The 27,206-nt window shown below is 40.1% G+C and overlaps 2 protein-coding genes across 4 annotated transcripts; both read left to right on the forward strand.

The window, feature by feature from the left end:
- Positions 1 to 2,583: 2,583 nt before the first annotated feature.
- LOC100560530 (sulfotransferase 1C2) lies at positions 2,584 to 11,269 on the forward strand. Of its 2 annotated transcripts, XM_008117530.3 has the most exons (8): positions 2,584 to 2,680; positions 4,781 to 4,955; positions 5,051 to 5,182; positions 5,871 to 5,968; positions 7,790 to 7,916; positions 8,490 to 8,584; positions 8,813 to 8,993; positions 10,455 to 11,269. In XM_008117530.3, the coding sequence occupies exons 2-8, from the start codon at positions 4,784 to 4,786 to the stop codon at positions 10,565 to 10,567; spliced, it is 918 nt and encodes a 305-aa protein (XP_008115737.1). In that variant the 5' UTR covers positions 2,584 to 2,680; positions 4,781 to 4,783; the 3' UTR covers positions 10,568 to 11,269. The 2 variants fall into 2 exon arrangements, with proteins under 2 accessions (XP_008115737.1, XP_003225267.1); XM_003225219.4 differs by lacking the exon at positions 2,584 to 2,680 and having other exon boundaries at positions 4,610 to 4,955.
- A 2,643-nt stretch (positions 11,270 to 13,912) lies between these two features.
- Positions 13,913 to 26,801, forward strand: LOC100567541 (uncharacterized). Of its 2 annotated transcripts, none has more exons than XM_008117531.3 (12): positions 13,913 to 14,132; positions 16,067 to 16,178; positions 17,802 to 17,895; positions 18,780 to 18,834; positions 19,072 to 19,212; positions 20,108 to 20,268; positions 20,423 to 20,521; positions 21,710 to 21,855; positions 22,950 to 23,124; positions 24,031 to 24,143; positions 24,258 to 24,342; positions 24,550 to 26,801. In XM_008117531.3, the coding sequence occupies exons 1-12, from the start codon at positions 14,009 to 14,011 to the stop codon at positions 24,604 to 24,606; spliced, it is 1,362 nt and encodes a 453-aa protein (XP_008115738.2). In that variant the 5' UTR covers positions 13,913 to 14,008; the 3' UTR covers positions 24,607 to 26,801. The 2 variants fall into 2 exon arrangements, with proteins under 2 accessions (XP_008115738.2, XP_062813248.1); XM_062957178.1 differs by lacking the exon at positions 13,913 to 14,132 and adding an exon at positions 14,210 to 14,299.
- Positions 26,802 to 27,206: the final 405 nt, after the last annotated feature.

Here is a 27,206-nt window from a genome sequence, read left to right on the forward strand (position 1 = left end):
ATTTTTCTGCAGCAAGTCAGTGCATGAGGACACTTTGAATTTCCACTGCCTTTGTGCTCAAAAGGCTTTTTTGTATCCTAGGAGAGTTTCTCTGACAGCAAGGTAGTTCTTGAGTGGGTATTCTCTTGTGTGAAGGCTAACGATTCTGCCATCAACCTCTGCAAACATTTCACACATTGATAGCTAATCAGACTTTTTGGGCCACATATATTTGCTGCTGTTGTTAAAGAATCATGTTGTTGCTTCATCTGCAACCCCCTTCCAGCAATCTTTTTTCATCTTCAAGGTCCAAAGGCAGTATTCTCAAAAGGCAATGCTCACTCGGCTCCTTCTAAGGTACAAAAATATGTAATATGTAACTAGGCTATTGCATAAATGCAGAAGCACCTATTAGGAGCTGGAGCAAGCACCCACCCAAGCATTGGATTTGGTGTTTCAGACTTCAGATTCAACCAGGTCTCGCTTCCAACAACAGAGTAGTATATTTGGTGATCACCAATCAAACGTAAATATATAAAAATGAGTGGGTGTTCTAAACAGCATTTATTCATATAGTAATGTCCCACTTCCACTGTTCCACCAAGCCATAGAAACACTAGATGGGAGCCCAGTGCTAAGAGTATTTGGCAAGAGTATTGTGGAGAGAAGGAAGATAGGTGGAAGGAAGGTTTGTTGCTCTGTGAATGGATGCTCTTTTGATGGTGTTATACACATACACACTTTTTAAAGAGTTGCATGGGATCTCAATGTGTTAATTTTCTTCCTGAAGGGAGCACTGAGTCATTTTCTTATTTCTCCAAGAAAATTTCTGGAAAATTACATTTTAATGACTATGCACAATTCAGGACTTGTTAACTGGCAAATCAATTTCGATTTATGGTAAACCTACAGGAGACCTCTATGTTACCCTGTAATCAGTAAATTCAGGGCTCTGGCTTCCTTGACTGAGTCTATTCATATGTAATATGGCCATCCTTTTTTCATGACTGCCTGCCACTTTCTCTGCTTCATAGCCAAGTTCAACCTGGTTTCTTCACACACACCCCAAATCCCTGAAGGGGAGTCCCCCAATTACACCAGTGCTGAATAGACCTAGGTACTGAGAATCCCAGATTCGGGGTCCATACTAATTGCCACAAAAGGTGGCCCTAACATTGCAACATGACCAGTATTGCAGTCAATACTGGCCACCAATTCTGAACACACAGAAAGCCTACTCCCCCTGCATCTGGCTTCTTGTATCATGGGTTTGAAGCTCCCCTGTAACAAACCAAAGGTTTACCACCACACAGTGTCACTGTGGAGTCATTCCAAGCCAGGCTTCAACTCATGTTGAAAGGCTACATCTCAAAAAATGAGGAACTCCCATTTGTAGACAGCTGAAAGAGCTTCGAATTGGTGTTCAAAGTGTTTTCAGGTGGTTCAATAATATAAAAGCACTGTGCAGTGAGTTTGAGGACACTAATGTGCCATTGTGGCCATGTTGGGAGCATTACTTTGAATACCGCACTTCCCTGTGGCCATAGTGCTAGTCATTTAACTTCCTGCAAGCAAACTGAGAAGTCTTTAGGCTGCAAAGTCATAATTTTCCTCTTTCTTTCCATTCATTTTTTTTAAAGTTCAGAATTGCAGTTTTACTGCTAATTCCAGAAGGAATTTCTCTTGTTGATTGAGGATGCTCATACTGTTTGCAAGCTAGCCGGTACAAATTCCAGGCTGAGCAGATTTGGAGACAACACACTAATGTGCCACAACTCAATTTGGAAAGCTCTGGGGGGGGGGGGGGGTGCTCATCTCCATTTCTAAGCCGAACAGCCAGCATTGTCCATAGATGACTCCAAGGTCATGTGGCCAGCATGATTGCATGGAGCGCCATTACCTTCCCACCGGAGCGGTACCTATTGATCTACTCACATTTGCATGTTTTTGAATTGTTAGGTTGGCAGAAGCTGGGGCTAATAGTGGGAGCTCACCTCACTCCCTGGATTCGAACAGCCATTCTTTCGGTCAGTAAGTTCCGCAGCTCAGTGGTTTAATCCGCTGTGCCATTGGGGGCACATACATATACATACATACACATACATAAATGGCAATAATACAGTGTATGGGAACACAGCATATCTCATGAAAACTTCTCATTTATATTTTAACAAATATATTCTTTGTAAGAGAACAACATACATTTCCCATTTTTGTGTTGTTTCTTGTTATGCTGTTACACACTGAAGCCAACAACACGCTAACGTACCACAACTCCATTTGGAAAGCTCTGATCTACACTGTATAATTCATGCAGCTTGATACCACATGAAGCATAATGACTTTGGTTTGTAGCTATACTGGCAATACATCAAGTACTACTTGAAAATGGTGATGAACCATCAGAGGTAATGTGGTATGAATGACAGGAATAGCAAGTAGGAGAACGGAGAAAGCTCACTGCTGCCATCCTCTTCCAGAAATCTCTGCCCATCTTCAGGTTCAGTGGGCATGCCCACTTGGCTCCTTCTAAGGAGATTAATGTAATGTGCATCTAGGTTCTTGCATGGTTTTCGGAGAACCTATTAGGAGCTGGAACAGATACCCACCCTACCTTAGACTTTGGTCTTTGATTCTTCAGGTTCAATCTGGTCTGTCCATCCAACAACAAAATAGTAGCACTGGTGGTCTGCAATAAATAGTAAGTATGCAAAAGGTTGGGGAGGGGGGTGGTAAATAACATTTACCCATCTATTGATTTACTTTCCTCTTTGAATCTTGGAAGGGAGCACAGAGCTTTTAAAAAAAGATCTGATAGGGAACCAGGTATTGTGAGGGGAAGGATGATAGGTAGAGAGAAGGTATACTGCTCCCTGGGTGGATGCTCCTTTGGCACTCGGTGTTTCACCTCTTCTCTACATATAAGATCAGGGGTCCTCAAACTTTTAAAGCAGAGGGCCGGTCCACAATCCTTCAGACTGTTGAGGGGCCAAATTATCATTTGGGAAAAAAAATTCCTGTGCACACTTCACATATCTTATTAGTAGTGCAAAACAACAACAATAGCAATGAAAAAACAGTACAATATTTAAAAATGAAAATAATTTTAACCAACATAAACCTATCAGGATTTCAATAGGATGTGTGGGCCTGCTTCTGGCCAATGAGATAGTCAGGTTAATTAGGATTGTTGTTGTTGTGTGTCTTCAAGTCATTTCAGACTTTGGGCGAGCTTAAGTCCAAAATTATTTATTTATTCATTTACTACATTTATTTACTACATTTATATCCCACTCTTCTCACCCCGAAGGGAACTCAGAGCAGCTGTATGTACATAAAGTATATTATATTATTAGCATAGCACAATATTAGCATTATATATTACTATATTGAACTATATCACTATACTGTAATATTATATGTAATATATAACATATAATTAATATTATATGGTATTATTATTAGTATTATGTTATATAAAATGATAATATTATTATCAATATCATATGTATATACAATAATATTATTAAAACGGATATAAAAATATTATATTATAAATGAGGGCGGGGGGCCAGGTAAATGACCTTGGAGGGCCGCATCCAGCCCCTGGGCCTTAGTTTGAGGACCCCTGTATAAGATACACCAATTTCTTTTGTCCTGCATGAGATTTCAATATGCTATGCACCACATTGCCCAGCTTGGGATATTGCTCTTTTTTAATAAGGAAAAGCAGTTTAGTTGTCATTGTGAAAACATTTTTCAAAACTGCAGATTTCCATGACAATTTTCTCTACAAAATTAGCAGGTAGTTCTTTTGCGCAATGCTGCTTTCTGTGCAAAACAACAGTGCCCCAAGTTTGCACAAAGCAATTCCAGAACTGGAAAGATTCTCGTCAGTCCAGTTTTGTGCATTAAGATTTCTCAATGCTTCTAAAAATAATTTTGAAAATTCCTTTCCATTCCTAGCCCTAGCAGATTTGCTCAGACTCTTGTGGAGGTAAAGGTCACTTGAATCCTGGTAGCTGAATGAGGGCTCTTTAGTAGATCCTGGGGTAGTGGTGGAAGGGTAATGCAAATTCCTTTTCCTAGGGAATTATGCCCTTATACTGCACTGATGTAATGTATCACTAAGAGGAATCCACCATATGACCACAGCTCAATGCCTGAAAACAAAATCTACGTGTAATTGCTCCTTGCCAAGGGGCTTGTTTCATTGGATGCTATGAAGTGGCTCTGCCTTTGCTACTATAAATAAGTGGGAGGCTCACATGTAATAGACAACTCTTGTGTACTACTGCTGTCCAATGAACCAAACACCACAAACTACACACCAGCCAAAACATCATGATGAGTCTTAATTACAACTCCCAACAATTAAAAAATTAACGGAAAACATGGAATATACTCAAGTGTCATACTGTGTATTGAGTGCTTAATCCCCAGTTCTAATAATGAAAATAGCACTCTTTACCTAACTCCATCTGCTGAGAGATTCTAGGATATGCTATCTAGATAGTAACTTCCCCAAATAGTAAATTTCCTTCCCAATGAAAATTCAACAGTAGCTCTAGCAAAACAGAAAATACCCTCCCCTTGCTGCGCACAACTCTCGCAGGCTCAAAAACACGCATACCTAATCTATTTCCTGAGCCAAGCATGAAATTCAAGAAGAAAAGCAATCAATGTTTAATAGTCTGAAAGGGGAGTGAAAATCACAAGAGGGAAGGCCACCAGTGAGAGAAGGTAGTAAAAATGCTTGGCTTGAAGATTGCTCACATCTTCACCTTTCGTGTCCTGCTAGGCAATGAGTCTCGAATCAGAACTGGAAAATTTGGATCTAAAATCATGCATGAGGAAGACACCGGTGGAAGTTGAAGGCATCCCTTTGTTCAGTGAAACTGCAGAGAACTGGGATTCCATATGGCACTTTAAAGCCAGGCCAGATGATCTTATCATTTGCACTTATCCCAAAGCAGGTAAAGGAACGGGTTGGGCAGTGTCAAGACAGTATTGGGATGGGATTCTCTGAGTGAATTATGGGATTGCCTTTCTGTTCTCCTCTCTTTGCCAGGGACCACTTGGACACAAGAAATTGTGGACATGATCCAGCAAGGTGGAGACCCTCAAAAATGTGCACGGGCCCCCATCTACAAAAGGATGCCTTTCTTAGAATATTGCTCTCCCATACCCAGTTCCTCAAGTGGTAAGGAAACATTACTTCAGAAATATTATGGTGAGAGACATCATGGATATTAGCGGGTTTTTTCAGCATTACTGCCATTGAGATGTAGCAAGGTTCAAATTCCTATTCAGACCTGGAAACTCACTAGGTGACCTTGGGCAAGTCAAACTCTCTCAGCCATAAAGCAGGAATGGGCAATTATTGGAGGATATGGGTCATATTAGTCCATACAGGAGACCTTGCAGGGCTGCAAACACCCATATCCCTACAATAAATACATTATTTTGGGCCATGGGGGTATTTTATCATTTGTTGGACCTCTTTGGGTCATTTTTTAAAAAGGAAGTGATGTCATAGTCAGTTCCTACTCATGCCCTCTTTTTAAAATAAATAATATTCCTGGTCCTAAAAGATGAAAATACCCTTCCTCAAATCCATAGAAGGTATATAAGGCTAAAATGACTTTTGAACATCTATGGGGCTCTGAGGGTTCACAAAAACAAGTATGTGTGAGGCAGCTTTCAGCCTAGAATTTATACTTCACACAACTTGTCTTAGATGAAGACAAAAGCTAACCTCTTCTGAATTAATCTTGTCAAGAAAACTATATTACATAGTTGTTTTATGTCAAGACTTGACTTGGAAGGATATAGCAATAAAACATCAACCATCTCAGCATGAAGCCGAATGTCTTCCTCTTGTGTTTCAGGCTTTGAAATAGCGAAAACAATGCCTTCTCCACGTTTTCTCAAAACTCATCTCCCTGTTCAGCTCCTGCCGCCTTCTTTCTGGCAACAAAACTGCAAAGTGAGTATAGGGAGAGGTGGGACAATTAGCACAGAGAGGGCACAACTTGGTAATTGTTTGCCAACATGTATCTGACTAAGGCATTCATAGTTTCATGAAACAAATATCTATACAGACACTTATAAGTGTGGGGATGTTTTCAATATTAAAAGAGGCACTTAAGAGCTGGCCATGTATCCTATATAGACAACTCCTGCATTTGAAAAAACCATATACAAAGGGGGAAAAAGATTCTTGTTAAGGAGTTAAAAGTGACATTTTTGCAGAAAACAGAAAACAGAGGACCTGAGATTCTCGGTTCATCTCCTGGATTAGATAATGTTATGTTTACATTTGGTGCCATGGGTTTGCACCATTCCCATTCTCTAAAAATCTTTCTGCTCAAAGGTGAACTGCACAGTTCTTTTTTTCTTCTTTTTTTTTGAAGAGTTGTGCAGTCCAGTCTTGGTTTAAAAATCAAGAACAATAAGAACAGAAAACTGGATCTTGAATTAGCCCATCAACAATTAATTGTACAGTACCTGGGAACAAATCTGTATCCTCTTTTGTACTCTCTTTTGGTTTTGTGTGTGTGTGTGTGTGTGTGTGTGTCAGGAGCAACTTGAGTTGCTTCTGGAGAGAATTGGCTGTCTGCAAGGACGTTGCCCAGGGGACGCCCAGATGTTTTGATGTTTTTACCAGCCTTGTGAGAGGCTTCTCTCATGTCCCCACATGGAGCTGGAGCTGATAAAGGGAGCTCATCCGCGCTCTCCCTGGGTGGGATTCGAACCTGGCAGCCTTCAGGTCACCAACCCAACTCTCTTTTGATTGTGATCTGCTATGATAGGGATCCAATCCAGAGACTTCTTTTCTGATTTGACATGAATCAAGAAGTCACAATTTGAGCAGCAGAATAGACATAGTATACACAACCAGCAAAGCTTTTCTACCTCGTGTCTAGCTTAGCCTCCTCTGAATGGTATATAGAATTGCCTTTAAAAAAATCATATGCAACTGCGATTACCTATGTAGATCCACCTGTCCCTTGTGCACCCTATTTTAGAGAACAATTCTCTGTTTGAACATCTGTTAGATAATAATCCTGTGTTTGAAGGTATCAGTAGTTCAATGGAAATGGATCCAAGGGGTCACTGGATTTCACTGCCAGTTTTTAGGCACTCTTTTTTTCAGAGGATATTTCTGTGATAGCAGAGTACCAAATTAGTTTATGGACATCTCCATGATAAGCAACAATCACAGTCGTATCCAGCTTATAAGTCTGGGACTTCCAAATCTTCATTCTCTCCCACTCCATCCCTTTTCTGGGGATATAACATAAACCATAGCCAGCCCTATTATCTAAAACTGGACTTCTTAATGAAACTTTTGGTTGTCATTAATCTGAATAGAAATAAATATTAGTATATAATGAAAACACTACTAGTAGCAATTATTACCTTTAGTAGTAGTAATAGTAATAATAATACACTAAAAATAAACAATTAGCAGTTTATTGACCTTATTTCAACCTCAGTACATTTTTTTCTTAAAACAAAGAAAAAGTAAGAAAATTGTGGGAATGTAATAATAATAATAATAATAATAATAATAATAATAATAATAATAATAATAATAACAACAACAACAACAACTTTTATCCTGCTTTTCTCCCACTAATGGGACTTAAATGTTACTATTTTCTGAGCAGCAACTTCCTAAATCCCATAACCTGCATTATTGTGGGGTTCTGGGAGTTGCATTTCAAAAAATAACTTTTCCATGCTCTGAGCTGGAACTGGGATTCCTATATCATTCATATCAATTTTACTTTTTTCCCCACAGATCATTTATGTGGCCAGAAATATCAAAGATTGTGTGGTCTCCTATTTTCACTTTCACCTCATGCATCAATTTTTCCCAGAACCTGGAACCTGGGATCAGTTCCTGGAAGATTTTATTGCTGGGAACCGTAAGTGGAAAATGCAGAAAAACAGAGAAAATGTTCAAAACAACTTTATAGATTGGGGGGGGGGGGGGGGGGAGAGTAGGATACACAAATTTAGTCAAATAAAGACATTTGAGCTGTATAATGATATTAATGTCACATGCTCCAACTGTCCTGATTTGCCAGGGAATGTCCCTATTCATCCTCTGTCACTCCACTACTCCAGCTACATTTGAAATGTTCTGATTTCTCTATCCTTCTCCTATTTTCCTTCTTTGAACTCACTTTAGTCCAGTTGCTGCCAAATTAGAGTGCTAAGGTTGTTTGGATTCAGCTAGTTCAAAATGATGGGCAGAAAACAAGGAGAATAATCTTGTCCTTTCTTGCATAGTTAGACAAAAACAGACAGCTGCAGCCTCGCCTTATTTGTATACTCATTACTCAGAAATTGACCCAGACTGTGATGTTGCTTGGCCATATCTATCTCTGTTTTAATCTATGAAATATTAGAGAATATGGAACCTGTAAACCTTTTTAGCTATTTTCCCTCCAACCTAAAAAAAAAAGAAAAGATACAATTTTAGTCTTTTATTACAGTTAATTGGGGCAGTTGGTTTGATCATGTTCGTGGTTGGTGGACGGCTAAGAATCATCACCCAATTCTGTATCTCTTTTACGAAGATATGAAAGAGGTGAGCAACTAATACACAAATATCACTCCATAATTAAACATTTATCTACATAAGAATACTCCTTAATAGTATCCCAAGTAATGACTCCTGTGCTGTCGGTTTCTCAAGCAGTATGTAAATCTGGCAAAGAATGAAGATGTATTTTCGCGGACAGCTTCTCAGGCAACAGACCCAGTCCTGCTCAACAATATATGTGGCATGTCTGTCTGTCTGTTTCACTCTCTCTAGGATCCTGCCCAAGAAATCTGCAAAATTGCCCAATTCTTAGAGGTGGAGCTCTCAGAACTGGTGGTAAATCAGATTGTGCAACACACAATCTTTGAAAAAATGAAAGGAAATCCATGTGTTAATTATACCACTGTACCTTCTTTAATTATGGACCAGACTGTCTCCCCCTTCATGAGAAAAGGTGAGAATGACCAGATTACAGTTTCAGATTAAACAGAGTCACCAGAAGGGATAGGTATGGGGTAGGCAAAGTGTGACCCATGGTTGGTTGAAGCCTCAAAGAGCTGTTATTTTCAGATCCAAGTTCTATGTCCCCAATGTCAAAAAGATTTATTTCCAATTTATTTTGCTCTAACTGTCCTGAAATAATGTCTGGATATGTGGAGATGACTGGCAAGTGTGATTTCAAGCACAAACTAAAAAAAAGTTATACATTTATAAGTAGATAATACTTATTATGTAAAAGTGTACATAATTAGTTCAATTATGTAATCTTATGTAATCAAGTAATCTTTCAAGTTTCTTGGTGAGCTCATGTGTCCCTATGGTCTTCCATAGTTGCCCATCCCTCAAATAGCTAAGGCCAGAGCTTGGAAATAGTTTTTGGATAAAAAGTCTCTTAATCCCCAGGCCAGCATTTTAGGATTCTGCCAGTTGTTGTCCAAGCAAGTAATCTTCTTAGGCTCTAAATTGCAAAAGAAGAGGGACAGCTGGGAACAGAACACCAGCACTAACTTGAAGTACAATTCAGTGAACAAAGAACCTTGATTTGGGTTTAATATTTTCCATAAATGTTTGCCATTCATCTCATAAAGTAGGCCACTGTTGATCTCACTGTACATTTAAGGTACTGCTTTTTAAACATGGGGTCCCGATAGCTCAATATTGCGGTCCTCCAAAAATGGCAACAGTAAAAGTTTTCTGAATGTCACCTAGTGGCTGTTTTTGGCATTTACATGAATGTTCTGCATTGGACTTTTGCAGATGCTTCAACTGTACTTCATAAAAAAGAAAGTTAGCCTGTTGAGCAAGCCTTAAAAATGCGGGTTTGTTATCAGTTAATGTTTGATCTTTATACAATTGTATACATCTATATACCTGGGGTCATGTAAACATTTCTCAAGCAAAAAAGGGTCCCAAGGGGAAAAGTTTAAGAAGTGCTAGTAATAAGATCTTAAGTAAAAAAAACAGTGTCTATCCTTGTTCAAATGTAATGCATTATGAGAATGAACTTATCCCCCACCCTCAAATTTGTTGGGTAGTTAAGATAACGATAGTTGATGAAAAAAGTCAACTTCAACCCATGGCTTTGTTGGGCAAACTTTATTGAAGAATAAAGGCAGGGATCAATAAAACTCTGGCTAACAGAAATGAGAAGTTAAAAAAAATCCCTTTTATCAGTCATACAGGAGTGGAAGGGCAATGCATTCACTTGAGGTTCAAACCCATTCTAAAATTGTCTGGAAAGTAATTGGAGTTCTCTGCCAGATGTACAGGATTACTTCAAGCAATGTATTAATGTGAGAAAGTCTTGCCAGAGAATGAAACAATTGAAATCTAATAGGTTAACAGTATCAAGAAAAAGATAACACTGTAATACGATTGCTGATAATTCATATCTGGATTGTTTTGCCACCTGAAGGCACTGTAGGAGACTGGAAGGAACACTTCACTGTGGCTCAAAGTGAACGGCTGGATGACATCTGTGCTCAGGAACTTGAAGGCAGTGGCTTGACTTTTCGCACACAGCTGTAAGCACATTTTGATGGGCCTCTGGAGACTTTCACAAAACATTCCTGGAGTAGTTGACTTCACTTCCATAGCAGTTTCCTTGCCAGATATTAACTGTGGAATTGCGATGCTTCCTTTACTGATTTTTATGTAGAATTTGCGTGACATGATCATTCCATCACGCTCCTCCTGGGACTGTTCCTAAGCTGCTTCTTTCTTTATCCTAATTGTGGAAAGTCCAACTTTATTTAAGGGCCAAATAGTAATGCAATTTCCAGAGATCATTTGTATAATCGAAGACTACACAGATGTCTTTTACCATCAGCAATGAAACAAGTCATGCAATGATTACATTGTATCCTTTGTAACACAATTTCTGTGGCATAGAGAAAAATGAGAGAGAAATGATGGAAAATGGTAGGGTTACAATTAAAAGATGACATCGCTGATTTGTGAGTCACTATAAAATTCCATATATGATTAATGTCTGAAATCACCCACAGGTATATGGCATGACCTAGAACAGCAGTTCCTAAACTGTGTTCTGCAGAACCTTAGGGTTTCATGAAAGTATCAGAGAAGTTCTGTGAAAAAAACTGTGCCACAGTATGAAGATTTTATTGAAATTCAATGTACTTCTGCTTTAAAAACAAAATTTGAATCTCTTTATTTACAAACCTATATTATACAAAACATCCAGGCAATAAATTAATGGTGGCGAACCTACGACACGCGTTCTGTTGTCCGTCCCCTCCCCCCCCCACTCGCCATCCCACCCCCCCCAGCTTACCACCCCCAAGATGTGGGTTCACAAAGCTTAGGGACAGTTAGGGTTCGGGGGGGGGGGCAAAGTCTTCTGAAGGGTTCCACGACTCAAAATGTTTTGGAACCGTTTTGGTAGAGAGAACTTGAGTACAGGCAGTCCCCAAATTACATCCAACTTACAAATGACTCAGACTTAATAATGGGGGTGAGACAACAGGAAGTGAAAGAAATCTACCCCTAAGAAGAGAAATTCACTCCTGAAAGAGTCATCATGGGGAAAAAGTGTCTCCACTGAAGCTTTATCTCCAATCCTTGTTTCCACAACAAGCCACATTTTTCAAAATCCAATTATCACAGGGACAGAAAGAGATGTGAAATCTTCTGAACAGGGGCAAAGACAACAAAACAAATACCATGGGGGTGCTACTTCTATGCTTTGGCTGTATTTAAACTTTAAAAAGTACCCATTCCGACTTACATACAAATTCAAGTTTAAAACAAACCTACAGGACCTATCTTGTTCATAACTTGGGGACTGCCTGTATATTTCTCCCCTTCCCTTGCTAATATTTTGACCTATGCATTGGAATAAACTAATGGAATTTACAAGACTATGAACTATTATGAGTTTGTTTCATTGGCATCTCAAACAATGTCTCTGTTTCATTCCCACAACACACTCATATGCTGAACTTTCCTTCAATTGATTAATAACTATCTGCCATGGAATCTACAGAGGTACTAAGACTGGACTTTGGATTCTATGCATCTGCAATTCTAAGATACTTGCTGTTTTTAGATTTGTTTATATGGAAGAGGGAAAGTGCATCTTAGAATCTGACTGGGGCCCCACCCAAGCTGACATGGAGTGCATTCTATGGTCAGGGTAGATGCATATAATGCAGTTAACCTGCATTACACTATGTAACAAAATTTAAAAAAGGATTTCTCTTTCTGTTTTGAAATTGTAATTTCCGGGTTAATTGTGTGGTCCTTACTTTGAAAGTAGTTGTTATACTCCAAAATTTTTGTGGATGCCAGAAACTATGTTGAATTATTTGAGATATTCATTGAAAAACTATAGCAAAATGTGCTGCAGGATGTCCTGCAAAAGGTTTTTGCAGTTTAATAAACTTTCCAATTAGGAAATGATATTTATAGCCCAGGAACAAAAATTGTGTTACATAGTGCTGGAAATGACAACTTTCTTCAAGCCTTCTCTAGTAATGCTTATCCATGATCCTGTTGTTTACTGTTTGTATATATGTTCTGGTATGCAGCTTCCTTTATGATTCCTGAGAAGCTGTAGGAGGGTCTGCAGACGGACGGACATCTAGCTGTCTGTTCGTGTGACTGTCTGTCCATCTGCCCGTATGTCTGTCCGTCCATCCATTTGTCTGTGTATCTGTCCGTCCGTACTGTGTCTGTCTGTTCGTCCATGTGACTGTCTGCTTCCGTGTGCCTGTTCATCCGTCTCTGTGCCTCTGTCCGTCCGTCCATGTGCCCGTCCGTCCATCCATCCATCCATGTGCCTGTCCGGCCGGCCTGTTCTCCATCCGTTTGTCTGCCTGTCCATCTGCCTTTCCATCCATGAGCCTGTCCGCCTGTCCGTCCATTTGTCTGTGTGTCCATCCATCCATTCATCCTGTGTTCGTCTGTTCGTCCACATGCCTGTCTGTCTGTGTGCCTGCCAGTCTGCTTGTCCATCTGTCTGTGTGTTGGTCCATCTGTCTGTGTCCGTCCGTCTGTTTGTCCATCTGTCCATGCGCCTGTCCGTCCATCCGTGTCTGCCTGCCTGTCTGTGTGTCTGTCCGTCCTTTTGCCTGTGTGTCCATCTGTCTGTCCTGTGTCTTTCTGTCCGTCCATGTGACTGTCCATCCTCAATGTGCCTCTGTCCGTCCGTCCGTGTGCCTGTCCATCCATGTATCTGTCCGGCTGTCCATTTGTCCATCTGTCCGTGTGTCTGTACATCCATCCGTGTGTCCGTCTGTCCATTTGTCTGTTTGTCCATCTGCCTGTCCATCCATGCGCCTGCCTGTCTGTCCATCCGTTGTGTGTCTGTCCGTCCATTTGTCTGTGTGTCCATCCATCTATCCTGTGTCTGCCCGTCCGTCTGTGCGACTGTCCGTCCTCCGTGTGCCTGTCTATCTGTCCATATGCCTCTGTCCGTTGGTCTGTGTGCCTGCCCCTCAGTTTGTCCATCTGTCCGTGTGTCGGTCTATCTGTCAATGTGTCAATCCATCCGTCTGTCCATGTGTCTGTCCGTCCGTCCCTGTCTGCCTATCCGTCTGTGTGTCTGTCCGTCCATTTGTCTGTGTGTCCGTCTGTCCGTTCTGTGCCTGTCTGTCCGTCCGTGTGACTGTCCGTCGTCGATGTGACTGTCCGTCCGCCCGTCTGTTTGTTTGTCCGTTTGCCTGTTCATCCGCCTGTCCGTGTGTGTATCCATCCTCCCTGTGCCTATCTCTGTCTGTCTTTTCGGAAAGGCTTCCCCAGCTCATAGGAGGATGTACGATGATGACGTAGGAACTCCAAAGGAGGGGGGAGAGAGAGGGGGGAGGCCACGTGACTAGAGGTTGTCATATGGGGAAGGCGGCTCTCTTTTCTTCTTCCCTCCCTCCCTCCTCGCGCAATGCCTCTCGGGAGCGGTAGTCCCTTCCCACCGGCTCCTCTTCCCAGGCCTGGTCGTGCTTTCCGCCCGCCATGCCCGGGGGAAGGGGCGGCAAGGCCCGCGAGGCCGCCAACCCGGCGCTCGGGGGAGGGCTCGAGTCGGTGACGGAGCGGGTCCTGCGCGAGGCCCACGCGCTCTATGTGCATCCGGGTCACGGTGAGGGTTTGGGGGAGAGGGAAATAGGGGGGAGGGGGTGGGGATGGAAAGGCTGGATCTACTACAGAGAGTTACTACATGGGGCTGCCAGGACTCAGGAGAATCTTCTTTTACAGACTGGAGGCCCTTAGCAGACATTAAAAACAATCTTCAGTTCTGATATTACAGTAAAGCAAGGGTTTATTATATTATTTATTATACTAATTATATATGCTATATTATATATTTTACTATAATATATATATATATAATACAATTGTTTATATATATAATATATATAATAATAATAATAAAACTTTATTTATACCCCACCACCATCTCCCCAACGGAGACTCGGGGCGGCTTACATGGGGCCATGCCCAGAACAATACAATATAACAAAATATAAAACAACACATCATAACACAGTTAAACAATACAATAGATAATAATATACATAATACAGCACAAAATCAGAAAAGCAATAAAAACCAGGGCGGGCCGCATGAACACTGAGTTAAAACTCAGGGTGAGAAAGAAATAAGGATAAAAACCACGGGGAACAGGGTCATAAGAAAGTGGTACAATCTAGAGGATAAATATTATTTTTTATTTTATATATCTGATTTATTATGTTTATTTTATTATATCATTTATTTTATTATATCTATTATATCTGTTATCTATTTTTATTGTTATTGTATTATATTTATTTTGTTATATAATTTATTATCTATATTATTTTATTATTATATTGTTATTATATCTACAGTGCCATTTATTATATTATGTTATTTTATTTTAAATCATGGTTGCGTTTGAAAAATCAATATGAAATAGTTAGGAGGCAAGCTGTCATTACAGTTTAGGCAGGAAACAGCCAGGCTTTGAAGCTGCAATGCTATTCAGTGCTAATCAAGCTGTCCAATTGCAACATTCACACTTGCCTCAGGCAGACAAGACTTCTTTCTCCCACCTTGGACATTCCACAGATATAAAAACCCCACTTGCCTAGTTTCTAACAGACCTCACAACCTGTGAGGATGCGATGTGGGTGAAACGTCAGGAGAGATTTGCTTCTGGACCATGACCATACAGCCCAGAAAACTCACAGCAACCCAATTACACTATATGACACAATTTTTGTTCCTGGGTTATAAATGTCATTTTCTAATTGGTTCGATCATAAAAACATTGGGAAAGTTTATTGAACTGCAAAAAACGGGTTTTGCCAGGACATCCTGCTATAGTTTTTCAATGAAAATCTCAACCAGTTCAACATAGTTTGTGGCAGCCACGAGAACAAAGTTTCTGGAATATAACTATTAGAGAACATAACCTGTTAGAGGTGAGCAAAAAAAAAAAAAAAAACAACAACCTTTAGAGCAGAATGTCCTCTTGTAGTATACAAGCAAATATAATTATTCTAGGCAATGTTTTCAATTGTTAGACTGAATAACCTGTAATCTGTCAGGAAAACAGATTTGCCAGTGCATAAAAACAGCAGAGCTTTAGAAGTATTTTCTTTTTCAGTGCCCAAAATACCCTCCCATAAAACAACTTGTTTCATATCATGCACTCAAGAGACAAAAAAACATAATGTTCATATGTTCATAAAAAACATAAAACATAATAAAAAAATATTACAAAATAAAAACCACCTCTAGAGTTTCCGGAATGAGAACTCCTGTCCTTTGAATGATTGCATAGAATAGGGTATTTCAGCAGGTGTAGCTTGTTACCTGGTTGTGTGACCTTTTTTTAAAAAAAATCACAATAAAGAAGTCATTTCTAGGGATTCCAGAGAGAAAGCTTCTGTCCTTTAATAGTTTGTCATTTGGTTATGTGGCAAAAAAAAAACACCTCCTGAAATGCCCTCTTCTGCACAGCACTAGAAGCCATCTCAAGTTTTCAATTTGGCAACCCTAAAGTTTTTTTCTTCCCTTTCTTTCTAGGTCTGGTGACTATCGGGGCACGGCTGGGACTGACCCTGCTCCCACCGCGCCGCAAAGTGACCGTCATGGTCATGGGCAACCACAGCGCTAGCAAGAGTAGCTTCATTAACTGGTAAGCAAAGGGTGACACAAATAGTTGTGAGTGTGATTTTGTGATACCATATCATAACATTATAGTGTGTTCAAAAAGCATTATGGGAGAATTCTTAGGCATTGGCGTGAGTGCAGAGGATTGTGAAAATGGCAGGAGTGGATACAAGGCCTTCTGGACAAATGGATTGGCAGGGATGCAAAACATTGTGGGAAAATCTTAGGAAGAGGTTGGCATAGACATGAGGCAGTGTGGGGAATTCCCTTGTGACAGATGGCATGGTTGCAGGATAGTTTTGGGTAATGTCTAGGTGGGGTTTAGCTTGAATGTAAGTTATTGCTGGGAAATGCATACACAGAACTGGCAGAGATGCAAAGCACAATGGGGAAATCAAGGATTAAGGATTGTGGGTTAATCTTGAAATATTGACAATGTGCAAGGCGTAGTTAAAGTTGTGGTTAATCACAAGATTTCTTTTGATAAATTGGTTAAAGCATTGTATTTAAATATGAGATGTCGATATGTCCATAGGATGTATACAATTGATACATCGTAATCAACAGTAAAATGTTATGTATTGGCGTTGACTGGCTCATTTGAAAGATTTGTATAAAGTGTGCTGCATTGAATGAATATCTATATACTTACTAATTTATAGGTAGTTTCCCTGGTATACAAGATATATCATACTGCTCTGTTTGCATATATGAAAGTACAGTAGAGTCTCACTTATCCAAGCTAAACGGGCCGGCAGAACCTTGGATAAGCAAATATCTTGGATAATAAGGAGAGATTAAGGAAAAGCCTATTAAACATCAAATTAGGTTATGATTTTGACAAATTAAGCACCAAATCATGTTATACAACAAATTTGACAGAAGAAGTAGTTCAATACACAGCAATGTTATGTTGTAATCACTGTATTTACGAATTTAGCACCAAAATATCATGATATATTGAAAACATTGACTACGAAAATGCCTTGGATAATCCAGAACCTTGGATAAGCAAGTATTGGATAAGTGAGACTCTACTGTAGTTGTAATACATAGAGCATGCAGAAACATTGTGTGATGGGTTTAATTTTCCATTATTCAAGAGGAAGATGTGAGGCCATAATACAAGTTTAGTGTGCCATATCTGAAATGCTTGAGGTTATAAGTGTTTTGGGTTTATTATTATTATTTTAGAATAACTGCATTTGCATATATATACATAATGAGCTATGGAATCCAAGTCTGAACATGAAAGTTATTACTTTTTTGCTACACATAGCCCAACAATATTTTGTTATGATATTTTTTAAATTATTTTGAGCATGAAACAAAGCCTAGGTACATTGAACCATCAGAAAGGGAATATGTTGATATATCAGCTACCTATGTGAGCAAAATCAGATTTTGGAAATTGGAATACTTGGTAAGAGATGCTCAACCTGTATATTGCAAGATGTTGGGACAATTTGAGCTGCTTGTCTTCCTAGGATATCTTCAGATTACTTAATAAGGACTTCTTGAGTTATTTCTTGGAAGCTGCACCTTCCAGGATTAGCTCAGAGCCAGGCATATTTAAATATTGGGAACATTGTATCTTTATTCAATATTGGGAATATTGTATCTTTATTTCCTGAACATGTACCTGCAGGTATGTGGAAGAGCACATTCAACGAACTGGTGTTGCTATTGAGACTCAGGGATTCACCTTCATCACCAGTGGAAGAAAACGAGAATCTCTCACGGTGAGAAACTCATCCTTTGACTTGTGTTGTCATGGGAAAATAGGCTGTAATTCCTGGAATGAAAACATTTGGTTTGAAATAGCAAGGAATTTTTTACAAAACCTCAATCCGGAAACATGGCATAATGCTGACTAAGTGGCAACTGAATCTTATTTCGATACAGCCACAGGAATAGCATCCTTTGAAAAATAGTAAGCAAATTTAGGAAATGCGCAGTGACATAAAATTATCTCCATCATTTTGTCATTTCCTGTCAACATCTGCCACCTGAGGTGGCCACCTTATTATACCAAATAATAGGGCCAGTTCTTGCCCCTGCATTTGGCTAATAACAACCAAATGCCCTCAGAAAACCTTGTTGCCTGTTATTCCTTGACCAGGTATACACACTGCAAACATAGCTTTTTGTTTTGAGATCTTACAACTAACAGTGCTTGATCCGTAGAACCTGTAAAAAGGGATTTGTATTCATTGTTTTGTGTTCCTGAGTCCCCTTGGGGAGATAAGGCAGAATACAAATAAAGTTTTATTACTATTATTTCTGCTGTCTATGCTTTTTTCCCACAGTAGTTTTATCCCCTGCCCAGCCTGCTAGCAGTTTTTGCTCACTAAGCCTGCTCAGTTCTTTTTTGAGTATATTCTTGTTTCCCATAAAGCTTTTCCCCTACTGTTTTTCTATATATGCAGACTTTAAGGTATGTTCAGATCTGATACCTTATGCATGGATGTTGCTGTTTGGAGTATGATTTCCTGTTAGTATATTAGATAGAATTGTCTTCCATGGATTTGCCTAATCCTCTTAAAAGCAATCTGTGCTGTACCTGTAGGCTTAGAACAATCCTATGTCCTTATACTCCTCTATTTCCCCACTTCCTTTTCTACAGGGCAATGCTACACTCCATCTGTACCCTCATTTCCAGGCTTTGCAGAGTTTTAAAGGTTAGTTGAAACGAACTGAGATTAAATCATGGTGTATAAAGCCATGCTATACATTAGTTATTGTCTAGCAGAAAACATAATGCTGATGATTTGCTAAAGACAGTAGTTAAGATACATGAGTGGAGAGCTTTAAAGGATGGCATCTGAAGGTGGAAGATACAGTTGGTGTTTGTTATCTGTCAATTAAAAAAGATGGCTGCTGCAGAGGTTTAATATTATGTCCCTTCCTTCATTTAGGGGTGCCAGAGTACCTCAGCACTGAGATTTGCACCTCCAAACAGAAGCAGTTCCCTTTGGTCACCTTCCTTGACACTCCAGGCTTGGTAGATGGTGACATGAAATATCCATTTGATGTAGAAGCAGCACTTATATGGTTTGGTGAGTGCCTTAGCAGTATAAAATAGTTTTGGCTTCTGCTAGTCTGTATGGCATTAGGAGAACTAAGTCTGTGTGAGAAAAAACTGAATTGCATGAAACGTATAAATCAGAAATGGGAAATATTTTACCAGCTAGATGTTTTGGACTAGGACACCAACAATTTTTGCACAGATCTGATGGAAATTGTAGGCCCAAACCATCTCGATATACAAAAGGTTTGCTAAATGAAGAAAACCACATATAAAGCAAGGTGTTTTTTTCGTGTCAGGAGCGACTGAAATGAGTGTGAGAGAATTGGCCGTCTGCAAGGACGTTGCCCAGGGGACACCCGGATGTTTGATGCTTTACCATCCTTGTGGGAGATTTCTCTCATATCCCCGCATGGAGCTGGAGCTGACAGAGGGAGCTCATCCACGCTCTCATCGGGTTGAATTAAAACCAACAACCTTTAGGTAAGCAACCCAACCTTCAAGTCAGTAGTTCTGCCCGCACAAGAGTTTAACCCACTGTGCCATTGAGGGCTAGAAAGGTGGTAGAAAGCACGGAACGAAAAGAGATTTTCCTGCTTCCATTTCTAATTGGTTAAAGCTAGTTGTAAGAATATTTTCTCATGAAGGGAGCTGCAAGTGGTGGCTGAAATTGCTGTCATGGAAGTTGTGGGAGCTGTATGATGAAAAAATCACATATTAATCTTTTTTTTTTCAATAAGGCAGCCCTCCCATCTTTTCTTAACTTAGCTAATACCACTTCTCCTTATCTAGTGTTCTGGCATAGCTGCCAACCAAGTATGTATATGACTACCATTAATCTTCTTTCATATATATCAGTCTGACATAGCTAATACTCTTATTCTAGGTAAACAACTCTGCCACCTGTCTCTGTTTTCTCACCTCAGGTCAGCTCTGTGACCTCATTCTGGTCTTCTTTGATCCTATGGGGCAGGCCCTTTGCAAGCGCACCCTCAACATTGTGGAGCAGCTCAATGAGGGCCATGGCGACAAGCTGCATTTCTACCTCAGCAAAGCTGATGAGGCTGGTGCAGAGGGGGACAGACAGGTACCACCTATAAATAGGGGGGTCTACTGGTGATAATTGAGTAAGAAGTGCAAAACACAATACAAACTTTAAAGAATGCCAAAGTTTGTTGATGTTTTTGCTTTTGCTTTTTTATATTAAAAAAATCTTGCTTTTGGTCATGCTTTTTTGGCAGAGGGTGCTGATGCAAATTGTCCAGGAACTTTGTAAGCGCCCGGGTCTCAACAAATGTGGTTTTGACATGCCCACAATCTACATCCCCAGCCCCAGTAAGGTGAGTGACAACCACATATACTTCTAGAGTAAGGGTGGGCATGGCTAGAGAGACCGAGAACCAGATGGGCCTTCTTGAGATCCTTAGTGAGCTGCAACAATGTTTAATTTAGCCTGTTCTCTGTGGGGCGGAGGCTGGAAAGCAAGGCACTTGAGAGGGTGACTAAGCAGTTTCAAACCTTCCGATCAGGCAAATGTCTGTCACCCTTCTTAAATGTCTTTGCCTTCAGGAGCCTTGAAAGTAAGTGATGTGCTTTAGAAAGAGCCAGGAATTGTGTTGTTGAAGGCTTTCATGGCTGGAATCACTGGATCATTCTTTACTTACTATTGTTTTTTTTAAATACTGGTAGCCAGATTTTGGCTACCAGTATTAAAAAGACCTCTAAAATCAGGATAGTAAATAAAGATCAACACTCTGAAAAGAGGGGAATTCCAGGCATAAAACAATAAGGGCCAGCTAACACCTCCCAACAAAGGATTCCCCCAGGCAAGAATCAGTGAGGCCTGGAAGCTGCAAGGCCATTAAATGCTAATCAAGGTGAATAATTACAACATTCACACTTGCCTCCAACAAACAAGAGTTCTTTCTCCCACTCTGGACCTTCCACAGATATATAAACTGTCCTTGCCTCGTTTCCAATATAACTCACAACCTCTGAGGATGCCTGCCATAGATGTGGGCAAAATGTCAGGAAAGAATGCTTCTGGAACATGGCCATACAGCCCAGAAAACTCACAGCAACCCTGTCAGGAATTGTTTTGTTTGTTTTTTTAAGATGATAGTCATCTATCCCCTCCACCTCCAGGTAGGGAATTAATGATTGCTGGGTCCAAAAGAATGAATGTGTCAGAAAGATTATGAGGAGTTTGCTATCACAATTTGGCTGGAAATATCACATCTGTAAAAATGGCCCATTGAAATAGGAGGAGGGAATGGAAGGCCAGAATTGGAGGCTTTAGGACACATTTGTCTTGTAGACTGAAAAATCTCTTCTCCCTGTCTCTGTTGTAGGTACCGAAATACCTGCAACACCCCCTTTGTTGTGTTTTTTTCCCCTTTTATGTTGGGTCCTATGCTTCTAACCTAAGTGAATGTGGCAGACTGACTGCAGTGACTTTTAAATTAAGATGATATGGAAAACCGTGAGGGAAGTAACATTTCTTGCTCCCCCCCCCCCCCCCCCTTCAGCCAAGCCGGTGCATTAATCAGATTGAGGAAATCTGCCGATCTATTGAGAAGACAATCAGCCAAACAGTGCAGCACACACTCAATGCCCTGGAGCGGGATTGCCATCTCATTAATGAGGCTACACTTCGTCTGCTAGAGGAGGACAAGTAAGAGCACAGGACTGTGAGAATTGAGCAACTTCACTTTGAGAGAAAGGATAATGTTGGCAACAAGAAGGATAGCACAAGTAGAAATGTGGTATTTTTATGAATCAGAACTATGGGAAAGTAGGCTGAGTGTGAGACTAGCCATTCTGTGCAGACATCATATATAATCCTGGAGGGGTATTGAAACATTTTGACCGTAGAAATATAAAAGATAAAAGTGAGAGTTGGAAAGAAAAGTTGGTGACTACTTAAACGTAGTAAGTTAGAATTGCCTGGCATCCAAGCTAATGGTTTATGAGCTACCTGTTCATGCATACTAGGTGTCAGATTCCTCCTACTTGATTCCTATCATTGGCTGAAGTGGGTGAATTTACCAGAAAGTAACAAGGAAGTCTAATTTAAGGCAACATTTATTTGCATGACTGCCTTATAATCCTATGGATGTTGCATTGGAAGTACAGTAGAGTCTCACTTATCCAACATAAATGGGCCGGCAGAACATTGGATAAGCGAATATGTTGGATAATAAGGAGGGATTAAGGAAAAGCCTATTAAGCATCAAATTAAGTTATGATTTTACAAATTAAGCACCAAAACATGATGTTTTACTTAAAGTAAGTAGTTCAATATGTAGTAACGCTACATAGTAATTACTGTATTTACGAATTTAGTACCAAAACATCACAATGTATTGCAAATGTTGACTATAAAAACATTGACTACTAAAAGGCAGACTGTGTTGGATAATCTAGAACGTTGGATAAGCGAATGTTGGATAAGTGAGACTCTACTGTAATTCCTTTGAGTTCATCAAGGCTCCTGCTCCCAAGTAAAAATGTATTGTAATGCAGCCTAAATTAGACTCTTGAGTTCCTTAGAAAGGTAGGTAGAATTGACATGATTACTCTTAACTAAAATATGTTGGACAAGGAGAGCTTGGGGTGATGAGCTTTCTTTAAAAATATAGTGACATTGGAGAGAAAGTCTGGGAATGAGTATCTACAATATACTACTACCTAGTAGTAGACAGTGCAACATGTTTGTCATTGCTGAGTGGGTCTGTATTTTTCTTTTCCCCCTCTCTTTATGTACAGTGAAACCAGAAGCAGCAACTTCCGTGCCCGCTTCCGGGGGATACTCCTGGGGATTGCTGGGTGCCTACTGCCCATCTTTCTCCTTGTAACCTTGCTTTTTGGCACTTCCATTTCTCGCCAATTGTGGACTCTGGTCTTGGGAAAGGAGCAAAGCCAAGCATTGGAGCTATATGTGGTGAGTGTTTGGGAAAACTATTTGGCCTGGATGTCCCAGAAAAATCAGTTTCATGTTTTCTTGAACAATGCTGTCCAACTAATTACTGTTTATTCTCAAGGAACCTTAGATTGTAAGCCAGATATGTGACAATAGTGTGACAAGGCAGCTAAAAAAGCCAATACAATTATAGGCTTCATCAATAAGAGTATAGTGTCTAGATTGAGAGAAGTAATGATACCCTCTATTCTGCTTTGGTTCAGCCTCACCTGGAATATTGTATGCTATTCTGGTTCTCATAATTCAAGAAGAATATTGACAAGCTAGAATATGTCCAAGGGAAGGCTATCAAAATGGTAAAGGGTCTGGAAGACATGCCTGTGAGGAGTGCCTTAGGGACTTGACTGTCACATGGAAAACAAGGATATACTAAACATGTTTGAAAGAATGTCATATTGAAGATGGAGGCAGCTTGTTTTCTGCTGCTCCAGAGACTAGAATACTACGTAATGGATTCAAACAGTGAGAAAAACATCCTGAGGGTAAGAGTTGTTTGTCAGTGGACCATGCTGCCTTGGAGTATGGAGGTGTCTTGTTCTTAAAAGAGTTTTTAAAATGGAGGCAGTGTGGCCATCTATCAGGAGTGCTTTGATTATGTATTCTTGCATAGCAGAGGATTGGACTGAATGGCCCTTCTGGTCTCTTCCAACTCTATGATTTCATATTTAATCATAATTAAATTAACCATAATTAAATTTGACTTGATTATTTTATAGAATTAAGGGACTTAGTTCAACTTTTTTTGGTACACACAATGGATTGTTTCTGCCTTTACAGCTTCTCTTCTGCTTTTTATAGCACAGAATGCAGAAATTGTGCTTATTGTTTTGTGGGTAAATACCAGCCATGTCTTTTTCTGTTCTTTAGCGTCCGGTTGCCACAGTCTGGAGTTTTGTCCCCGAAGAGCAAACCTTAACAGTATTCTTTGGCCTTTTCTTCCTCTCCATTTTCTTCTTGCTCTTGGCCAGTTATACTTTCAGGTAAGAAGCGTCCATGGTTTAACTGCTAAAATTTCCCCATCTAGAAAAGACACCTGTCACAATGCTATAGTTCTTCCCTTTCCGTGATATCTCTTCATTATCTGCCCTACTTAGGACGAAGCCCACGCTGTCAAAAAAGCAGAAGCGGCAGCTGGCCGATCGGCGAGATTACGTGTTAGACGTGGTGCTGGAAAAAAAGGTTGATAGTATTGAGAGCTTGGCTCTGGGGTGATTTGGTGTTATGCTCTGGGGCTTGGTGTGTATGTGCCAAACAGTTTTGGGTAGAAAAAAGCAAGGAGCCTGATCTCTGTTATGGCTATTCAAGTGGGTATAACTTCCATGAGAGAAGAACTTGGCCAGTGTGTTGGAATACAAATAATGCCACATTTATTTATTTTTCTTGCAGAAACATCTCTATGAGGAATACCTTCGCTTGAGTATTGGCGAGCAAGACCTGAGCTGAAACTCCCCAATGTGTTCAGTCTCCTATTTCCATGAGACACTCAACCCCCCTCTCCCATCCCACCTTTCTAAGTTGCTCCAGAGAAGAGACTCTCCTACAACTGTGAATCTTCTAAGGGGCCAGTTAGATGCCTTCCAGTCTGGTGGGCACCTTTTTCCACATAGGTCAAAGAGTAACCTTATATTTGGATAGCTCCGGTGTCTTATGATCTTTCATACTGTGACTAACCATATCTGCATTGCCATTCACCCGAAATTAGTGATGTACTTCCTCTGCTTCCGCTATCCTTATATCTGATTGGTCAGTGCCTTGGGATTTTCCTGTTACCTCTAATTTAAAGATGGGAGGAACAGCGACACTTCCAAATGGCTCTTCATGTTTAATTGGATTATGCAATTTTTTCTATCCTAAATGATTTAATAACTATGCCTCAAGTCTTTAAAAGATAATGTCAAATTACAGGCCAGTATAATGCTTATAACTCCTGTAGTGAGGGACAGGCATTTTTTTTCATTTGTTTTTACAGACCAGATTAGTATTTCCCTTTTTTCAGTTCTACATCTTCTCTGTGTCATGGCCTAGCTCAATTCAGCCTGTGTCCAGTCAGTTCACGTGTCAACACACCCAGTTGACTAGGCCTTGACCCATCGCATGGGGTAAGGACTATGAATTGGGAGGCCTTTTTGTCTCTCTGCAGTGTTATCTTTGTCATATTTATCTTTGAACCTCACAGGATATTTTGTTGGGCCATGCAAAGGCTCTTATCATCCTTTGTCTCACATTTAACAAGTGCCTTCAAATCACACCAGCTCTTGAAATAGATGGAGGGTTGTTTTTGCAGATACCACTATCTTTCTTTGTTCCTACCTATACTGTGAAACCATCCCCATACCTGTGATTTGTTCAGAATTCAGCTATTTTTGGACAACAGCTTTCAGAATCTCCCAGCTAGCATCACCAGTGACCTCTCCAGCAGAGGGATTTTGGCAGTTGTAGTCCCAAAAAAAGAGCTTTTTTTCAAGATCTCAGTCTGCTATAAGCTATAACTTAACCCAGCACCTACGGTAGCATACTAAAAATCTCATCCCTCCTTTCCTCCAGCATCAGAAAGAACTTTACACTGGAAAGAGAGCTGTCGAAAATAATGTAACCTGTTGTATTCCCTCACTGCTTGTTGATACTAGGGCCCTACCATTGTCAGTTTTTTTATGTGCCTCAGTGATGGCTTGAGGTGGTATCCAGTAGTGACAAGCTTCTACAAGAGCTTTGAAATACTCTGGGTATCTCAAAACATTAAGCAAAATGACTGTAGTAGCAGTAGTTACTGATCATACTGGGAGGAACAGAGGCTATTCTCAGGCTAGGAGCTTTTTGCAATTCAGGGGAGGGGAAGCTTGTGGCCCTGTAGACATTCAGATTATGGCTGCAATCATTCTTAAAGATGCCACTAGCACTGACCGAAATTGTAGCCCGGTAATATCTAGGAGGCCGTGAGGTTCCCACCCTGCTGTGTAATCCCTTGCCTTAAGAAATGCTTTACTTGTCTGTAGCACTTAATCGGCAGATGAGGCAAGCTTAATAGCTATCATAGCTCCAACAAGTTACACTCTGGGCTGTAGCTGCTTAAGCTTCATGCCCAAATTCCATATTAGACTGTAGTGAAGCTGCTCAAACAGAACAGTTTGCTCAAGTGTTTTGTTTACATCAAACATGGCGAATGTTTTGGACTGCCATTTTCACAACTCCTTATCATTGGCCTGATGGGACATGTAGGCAAAAACATCTGGCAGACCATACATTCCCATACTTTCTGGTTTACACAATTTCCTTCCCATGTCATACAGGAAATAACCAGTATTAGTAATGGGAATTAATGTCAGTCATTGGCTTTGAGTTTGACTAGTAATTGAAGTGCTTCAGGAAGGCTGGGGGAACAAGAAGAACTGATGGGTACGGCATGGATTTCCTAACCTATTTTCAGTTCCTCCCCAACCTCCTTTCCGTTAGTTTGCATACATTGCTGCTAAAGTGACCGTTGAGGGGCTGAGAAGACATATTTATTTTTTAAAAATTGCTAGGTATCCTTTACCAACCAATCAAATAAGTCTGATAGGAACCTTGCTTATCACTACACTCCAGCAATACACTGCCAGGAATTTGGAGTGGACGATTTAATAAAAGCTTACCTGAAAACATGCCTTGGGTATCATTTTTCTCTTTCAATCCAACTCTGGCTTCTTCCTCCTTTTATTATCTGCTTTTTGAACTGTCTTCTTGCCCAGTTCCGTACCAATGAAGATCACAAGAAAATTTTTAACATTTGTTTATTTAGCATAGGAAAAGTACATTTGCCTTCAGGGTTTTACATATGTCTCGTAACATACTTTCACAAGACATGTCCCACTTGTTTCCCTTTGCTATGAATCCATACACCCACAATAATTCGTTTTCTTTTGCGTTTTCTATTTTTCCAAACTCCACAACGGGAGAAGGACAAAGGCTTTTCATATATCCCATATGTCACATGATAAAGACCAGCTAAGCTAACACATGAAGAGTTTTCTAGTATAATCAAAATTTTGGTACTTTTATACCGCTTT

The sequence above is a fragment of the Anolis carolinensis genome, chromosome 6, assembly GCF_035594765.1.
Source record: "Anolis carolinensis isolate JA03-04 chromosome 6, rAnoCar3.1.pri, whole genome shotgun sequence".
Classification (NCBI taxonomy): domain Eukaryota; kingdom Metazoa; phylum Chordata; class Lepidosauria; order Squamata; family Dactyloidae; genus Anolis; species Anolis carolinensis.

Bases quoted from the DNA above. Each gene is read 5' to 3' on its own strand.
- LOC100560530 (XM_008117530.3), top strand. From the start codon at position 4,784: ATGAGTCTCGAATCAGAACTGGAAAATTTGGATCTAAAATCATGCATG. The intron at 5,969-7,789 runs GTGAGTATAGGG...TTTTCCCCACAG, and splicing joins TCTGGCAACAAAACTGCAAA to ATCATTTATGTGGCCAGAAA. The intron at 8,585-8,812 runs GTGAGCAACTAA...CACTCTCTCTAG, and splicing joins TTTACGAAGATATGAAAGAG to GATCCTGCCCAAGAAATCTG.
- LOC100567541 (XM_008117531.3), top strand. From the start codon at position 14,009: ATGCCCGGGGGAAGGGGCGGCAAGGCCCGCGAGGCCGCCAACCCGGCG. The intron at 14,133-16,066 runs GTGAGGGTTTGG...CTTTCTTTCTAG, and splicing joins CTATGTGCATCCGGGTCACG to GTCTGGTGACTATCGGGGCA. The intron at 18,835-19,071 runs GTTAGTTGAAAC...TCCTTCATTTAG, and splicing joins GGCTTTGCAGAGTTTTAAAG to GGGTGCCAGAGTACCTCAGC.